This window comes from Mastomys coucha, unplaced genomic scaffold (assembly GCF_008632895.1).
Source record: "Mastomys coucha isolate ucsf_1 unplaced genomic scaffold, UCSF_Mcou_1 pScaffold16, whole genome shotgun sequence".
In the NCBI taxonomy this organism is placed as follows: domain Eukaryota; kingdom Metazoa; phylum Chordata; class Mammalia; order Rodentia; family Muridae; genus Mastomys; species Mastomys coucha.
This window is the reverse complement of record NW_022196898.1, coordinates 102399652-102407151: the sequence shown is the minus strand read 5'-3', so window position 1 is coordinate 102407151 and position 7500 is coordinate 102399652. Positions and strand designations below refer to the sequence as shown.

Genomic DNA, 7500 nt, shown 5'->3' with positions numbered 1-7500 from the left:
AATACTGCTCGCCCAGGAGGCAAGTTGCTGAAAAGCACAGCTTTAACGGAGTGTACTTTAGCTCTTCTGGTGATTGCTGAACACTATGGCCTTGACCATAATAACCTGAGCCATTAGAAACTATGGCGTGCAATCAGCTGCACTCTGAAGAATGCACGCACACGCACGCACATGCACGCACATGCACGCACATGCACGCACACGCACGCACACGCACGCACACGCACGCACATGCACGCACATGATCAAAATTTAACAATGTTTTATAAACTTTATCTCGGTCAATACTTACTGACAGACACTTTCACATTCTCCCCCCCCACCTTATGTGTGTGAGTGTGTGTATGTGTATGTGTGTGTGTGTATGTGTATGTGTGTGTGTGTGTGTGTGAGTGTGTGTATGTGTATGTGTGTGTGTATGTGTGTGTGTGTGTGTGTGTGTGTGTGTGTGTGTGTGTGTGTTATGTACCCATGCATGAAGGCCAGAGAAGGACATCAGCATCTTTCTCCATCATTTTCCATCTTGTTTTTGAGACAAGGTATTTCTCACTGAAACTAAAGCTCACCATTTTGACTAGATTTCATGACAAGCAAGTTCTGAGGTCTGCCTGTCCCTGACCCACCCAACACAGGGCTTGTAAATATGTGTTGCTTACATGCTAAGTCATGCATAGATTCTATGTGGGTGCTGGGGATTTGACTTCAAGTCCATGAATGTTCACAGCAAGTATCTCTTCCCCCAGAGCCCCTACCCCCATACCTTTTTACTGTCCTTGCAACAGAAATATTTGTTTAATTTTTATAAAATAAGGCAGTGAGGGATCATACTAGGAGTTCAGAACCCAGAACTCAATTATGCATCAATAAGAATTAGATGATCCATTTTATAATGAAAAGTTGCAATGCCACTCTTACCACAGGGCCATATTGCATACGAGCTGATGTAGACAAGGCTATTGGTAGCCTTAACATTCGCAATAACTCATCGTAACATTTGGCTTTCTATTCATACCCAAAGACAACCTTAAAAAGCCCTCAGACCACTCATGGTCTAAATAAAGCAATAAATAATCCATGGTGTTTTAACTTCTAACCTTCTGGGTTCAGATTAAAATGGATTGCTTGACCTCTTAGATTTGTTGTTAAGAGTAACAACAGCTAGCTGACACTTAACAGGGGCAATGTCATGCTGCTGTGTGTTAGTGAGGACTAAGATCTGCATTGTGGGGTTTGTCAGGACAAGCATGGATGTCACATTATAGTGAGGGCACATACAAGGCTCTAAGCCTTCAAAATGGCTCTTTCCCCACTGAATCCCATGCTTAACAAACTTTTTACTTGCTGAGACAAGTGACTTAATTGGCTCTCCCAGGGAGTTTAGAACAATGCCAGCCACAGTTAGGCCTCCAGTTCCCCAGTAAAGGGTATCCCCTCATTGCCACGATGCTTGTAAAAGCCTTCACCAAAGGCTATGGATAAAGCATTATTGAGTGAGTTTGCCACAAGGTCTTAACAATTCACTTGACCATGTTGTAATTTAATAGCCCACCGGACATAATATTCATCCACAATGCCTTTGGATGCTAGGCCTTGGGCTTCCTTCTGAAGCATAATAATGAGTTTACTAATCGTTAACATTAATCCATCCTTTCACACACTCAATAGACGTTTATGGAGTTCGATAACACTGAGTCTAATAAGTACTTCTGGTCAAATATCATTCTGAATCATCACATCACTATCTATTCAGCCTGCTCCATTTTAATGTTTGCTTTTGTCAGTTACTACACTATGCATTACTGTCAGAACCAGGAAGAGATGGAGTCCCTGACCTCAGAAAGTTTGCAAGTGCCAGAAAGAGGCAGATAAATAACCAGGCAATGAAGTGTGACTCAGTAGGTGTTGCTGCTGCGCGTGAGGTGCTGCAGGAGTCCATCTATGCCAGCCTCCAAAACAACACATCCCATAAAGGAGAAGCAGGTAGATAAGACTAGCCACAGATAGATGAGAAAAGCCACACTGTAGAATTAAAACCCAAACATGGAAATGTTTGCAAATGTAATGATTCATTTCTTAATGACCCATTCATTTATCACATTTTATTTAAAATAATGACACCAGGTTTCGACTTAGACTCTTCTGCCTACAGAATACCCAATGCCTTCATACTTTTAGTGTGTTACTATTGTGTGTATTTGTGTGTGCAAATGTGTAGCACTGACATGCATGTTGGGGACAGAGGACAACTTAGAGTTGGTTTGTCTTTCCATTGTGGGTTTTCTTGATGGAACTCAAGTCACCAGGCTTGTGTGACAAGAGCTTTTATCAGCTGACTGATCTCAGTAGCACCCTGAGCACCTTTTACTATGGAAATTTGCGAGGGGGATTGTCACCGGCTATATGTGGCCTGTTGACATGACACTGATAAACTATATTCATGTCATGTCTTGATGTTGATAGAAGGTGTTGATAGACACAGAACAATTTGAGTTCTTGGCAGAAGAGACTCTCAGGGCTGACTTACAATAGTATGGTAAAGTCTCATTACTCAGGATAATGTGAGAAGGAATAGACTATTTTGAATCATAGTGTTGTTCAATATGGAGACCCGTGAGCATAGCTATTTCCATTTAAAACTGTGTTAATTGAAAATAACCAAACTGCAAATTCAGTTCTTCAGTCATATTTTCATAATGTAAGTACCCAGTAGCCTTCTGCTTACATACTGAACAGTGCAGACGGACATCATCTTATCCCTGCAGAGAGGTCTGGGGGCAGCTATACACAGTTGGATAGCATCATATACTCAGGATAGAACTTTAAACATAATTATACAATGACTTTTTTCTTGTTTTAAATATGGACTTATTTTCTTTAAATGGTAAAGTTCCTTTTTTTGAAAGCAGATTAAATCATTTAACATGCTTTCGTTAAGAATCAGAGAAAACACTTGATACATGGATTGAGAGTCCTGTCCCTGGATCTGAGTATCACAAAATTTCCCAGCTCTCAGAGCAGCCTGCCACAGGCAAGGCTGACCAACCATCTCAAAGTGGCCACCTCCCTGGAGTTACAGTAGAGCTCCACATTTAAGTAGAGGTGATAATGAGAACCCTCATGACCATGAGTAGAGCAGAGGAGACTCCAAAGGCTTGCAGTATCCTTTGAACAAGGAAGAATGAAAAATCACTCATCAAAATGGACTTTTCAGACACACTACCAAGAAGCAGATAAATTACTCTCACGTTTGATCTCACAACATGAAAGAGCTACTGAAGGAGATGCTGGGGACAGGCATCATTTTAACCCTTTCTGAGGACAGTCCCTCTCCACGCACTATGAGTCCTGCAATTGAACACACTTCCTTCTGAACACACTTCCTTCTGAACACACTTGCTTCTGAACACACTGATTTCTGTGCCTGTCTTGGAGCTGGATCAGCAGTAAGCCAGTCACCGGGTAACAGTAGTCATAAGATTAGTGAAGGCAAGCATCTGTCTCTTTAGTAATTCTGACTTACTTAATCCTTAGAGCAACTAAAAATAGTTCAGAATAGCCAGTGAAGGGATTCCAGTCCTATATTGGTGAGCCAAGAAAGGTGCTTTAGTTAATAAATAAGAACATAGCCTAAACAACAAGGAACCATAGCTGCTTTTTGAAAAGAGCTTTTCCCTGAAGCAGCGGTGGTAACAACAGTCTTTGCACTTCCTAGTGAGAACATTAGTTAATAGAGATGTTTAGGAACACAGCTTTACTAATATGAGCTAGTTGAAAGTATTCATGTCATTTGATAGGTTATTTTCACCCCTTAATATACCATAAATATCTCACCTATAATATACGGAAATTCCCATTAAAAATACTCTTTGAAGAATTTCAAATAACCTAAAATTGAGAAGTGATTAAGTAAATCACAGTAAATGCAGTCATTAAAATGTGTTAACACATAGTTTTAATAACGTGGAAAATGCTTAATTGCTTAATGCTTTAATTTATGAAAAAAAGAACTCCATAATCATATGTCAACATAGGCTCAATCATGGGTGGAAAAGAGAAATCCTCAAAATATTTTAACAAATATTTTGACAAATATCTTCACCTGTAATTGATTCTCCAGACTCATAGCAAAGAAGTAGACAATTGCTTTCTGTAATTGATTTCAGAACCTAAAAAAAAAAAAAAAAAAAAAAAAAAAAAAAAAAAAAAAAAAAAAAAAGGCATCAGAGGAGAGGATTCTGGTCAGCTTAACTCATTTTATGGATAGAATATTCTTTTTCCCAATAATAATATTTTACACTCTCTAGTTCCCTTATTTTTCAATTTCTACAAAGAATGAGTACTAATTTTACTATTGGTAAAATTTGGCCTTAATTCAGAAAAACTCAAAAAGCAATAAATTTAAGTCATTTTAAGTTTAACTTCACTGGATCTACTGAGATTAGAAGGATAAACAGAATTCAGGTGTGGATTTTGGTACTTAAGGAGGTGCTGTTGAGAATTATAGCAGTAAGGATAGAAACCTGAAGTGGCGGCCTCCTGTAGTCAGGCAAGACCCCTCTCCCCCCACCCCCGAGTGGATAGATAAGAATACCAACTCACCCACAATCCTGGCTACAAGAAATACAGGGACAAAGATGGAACAGAAACCAAGGGAAACAGCCAACCAATAACTGGCCCAACTAGAGACCCATCCCATAAGCAAGCACTAACACTATTAACGATACTCTGACACTATTAACGATACTCTGACACTATTAACGATACTCTGACACTATTAACGATACTCTGACACTATTAACGATACTCTGACACTATTAACGATACTCTGACACTATTAACGATACTCTGACACTATTAACGATACTCTGACACTATTAACGATACTCTGACACTATTAACGATACTCTGACACTATTAACGATACTCTGACACTATTAACGATACTCTGATATGCTTGCAGACAGGAGCTTAGCATGGATGTCCTCTGAGAGGCTCCATCCAGCAGCTGACTGAAACAGATGCAGAGGTTCAGAGTCAAACACCGGACAGAGCTCGGGGAGTTGGGGGAAGGATCAAGGGTAGAAACTCCACAGGAAGACAGAGTTAGATAACCTGGATCCTTTGGGGCTCTCAGAGACTGAACCACCAACCAAAAAGTACACAGGAGCAGGGCTTAGCTACCCTGTGCACATATGTAGCAGATATGCACCTTGGTCTCCCTGTAGGTCCTCAAAAAAACTGGAGCAGGGGCTGTTCCCAAAGCCGATGCCTGTCTGTGGAATCTGTGATTAAAAACAGAGAGATACAAACCATTCAGGAGTCTACAACACCATGTTGCAAGGTCTGAGAGCAGCATGACTTGGAAGGCTGTGCTCCCAGACAGGACAGGGGGATTTCATCAATGAGCAGCTTCAGTGCGATCGTGGGCATGAGACATCCTCTTTTAGTTAACCAACAAGTACTTCTGAAGGATTAAAACTCAAAATCTCAATGTTCCTAATGTATATGTTTCTAAAGCAATGCAGATCCATTCTTACCTGTCCAGTCCAGTGATAATCATTGCACCAAAAGTGCACTAACCTTGTATTTATGACATTGTAAAGTCTTGAAAATTGTTGTTACACTCGTTTGTTTATGTGAATAAATGTGCATGTGTGCATATGATGGAGCATCTGTGAAAGTCAGGGGACAACTTGCAGGAGTCAGTTCTCTCTTTCCACCATGTGGGACTCAGGAATCGAACTCAGGTTGGTGGCAAACATCTTTACCTACTGAACCATCTTACTGGCCAGACACTATTCTCATCTGGTCTGTCCTCCAGTCTCTTTTCTGTAGTTTGTATATCTGCATATGTCAAACATTCTGAACTACTTGCTCCCTTGTTCCTCCATATATTCTCTCTGTTCACAGACCCAACTGTCCAATGGACAAGGAATAATAAACTTAGTACAAACTGTCTAGTCTACTTCATAGATAAGGGAGGAAGTCAGCCCAAAGGTCCTGTCAAAGCCCATGCACACTGCCTTTAGATGAATCACGTCTCTCTCAGTCTTTCTGGAATAAGTAAGATTTACAACTTTATGTTGCAGCTGCTGCAGCAGCAGATATGGCGTACCACCACATCAGACCTCCCATCGGCTACTCCATCCCCAAGCCCATCTCATCTCTGCTGATGCGGGGCTGGAATGCATGTCCTGAAGTGAGTGAGTTTGTTTCTTCTTATAAAATGTGTGATGTTTCACAGACTGCTACAGTGTTGCCGAAACGTCTATATCCAGCGTGTGTTAGGGCAGATCAGTGGGAAGACTCACCTGCCTTCTGTGCTTCGCTCTCTAATGGCCCCAGGAAGCTCAATGTCTTTGTTGTTGCTCTCTGGTTTTGAAATGTTGCTCACAGCTGGTTAGTCTAAGAGACTTGTGTCTGAGAGGTGACACACAGCCCTATCCCTGCTGCAGTTTGGTTGGCTATGTTTGAGTCACACTGATGAATTGAACTTGTAGGAGAGCCCAGGAGATGAGGTCTTCAGCAGCAGCCTTAATCCAGCAGCAGGACCCACTACTGCTCTGTTCCATTTGTACTTCCTCCTAGGTTGACAAGTGAGTCTGCATTGTCTCTCTTGCCCTGGGAAATAGCAGTGCCTAAGATAGTCTCTGCTATTGCAATCTCCCATTTGTTCAAATCTAGTCATGACATCACAGGTCCAAGGAGTAGAGGGCAGTAGGTTCTGAGCTCCTTGTCTATAAATGGCCCAAGGTTCTCACTGTTCACACCAGCACATCTGCTCTTGTCCGGGTTGATGTTCAAGGCTGTCATGAACAGCCTTGATGGCTCAGTCTTCCTAAACATTTTAACTCTCACCAACAAGGAAGCAGACAAAGTGAAGCTGTCCCTATTTCAGAAAGTAACCCCAAAGATAGAGTCTGGTAGAAGGATAAGGCCCTACTCAGACATCTGAAAGAAAAAGTATGATTTGGCCAATGGGGTTTTGTGTATTTTGTTTTTGTTTAAGGCAACACCCAACTCAAGTCATTGCCCAACCCACTATGTCCGTAGAACTTTCAGAGGAAAATGAACCTTCCCACAGGATGAAGCTTGAGTAACTTCTTCTTCTTGCCATTCAATCTGCTCTGTGTTTTGCTGAATTTAGAAATTTCTCATAACTGGCAGGTTAACACCATGATAACAGAGTTTGTTTTGTTTGTTTGGTCTGGTTTTGTTCATTCATACAACCCCAGAACTCAGAACCACACTCTGTAAGTGCTCAAAAGGTATTATCTGTAGAGTAAATAAATGAATGCTTCTTGTCAGCACCTCCAATTCCATGCCTAGATCGTGGTGTCTGGAAAGTTTTATATATAAACATTGCATGACTTGAAATACTTTGAGGAGGGGTCTTGCAATGTGAACCCTGAGAGCATTATCTGGAGATAAACTTACCAAGCACCTTATCCAGAATTTTCTGTAGGAAGAGCTTATTTGCTCTCTCTCTCTCTCTCTCTC

At 41.1% G+C, this 7500-nt stretch overlaps 2 protein-coding genes across 2 annotated transcripts in view; one reads left to right on the top strand and one right to left on the bottom strand.

Moving 5' to 3' along the window:
* Tnni3k (TNNI3 interacting kinase) overlaps nt 1-7500 on the top strand; it is a 274985-nt gene that overhangs the window by 192456 nt on the left and 75029 nt on the right. The window contains exon 21 of the mRNA XM_031375950.1: nt 6090-6199. Coding sequence (XP_031231810.1) covers nt 6090-6199 — 110 coding nt within the window. The remainder of the gene's footprint in view (nt 1-6089; nt 6200-7500) is intronic.
* Lrrc53 (leucine rich repeat containing 53) overlaps nt 7042-7500 on the bottom strand; it is an 18267-nt gene continuing 17808 nt past the window's right edge. The window contains 1 exon segment of the mRNA XM_031376106.1: nt 7042-7137. Coding sequence (XP_031231966.1) covers nt 7042-7137 — 96 coding nt within the window.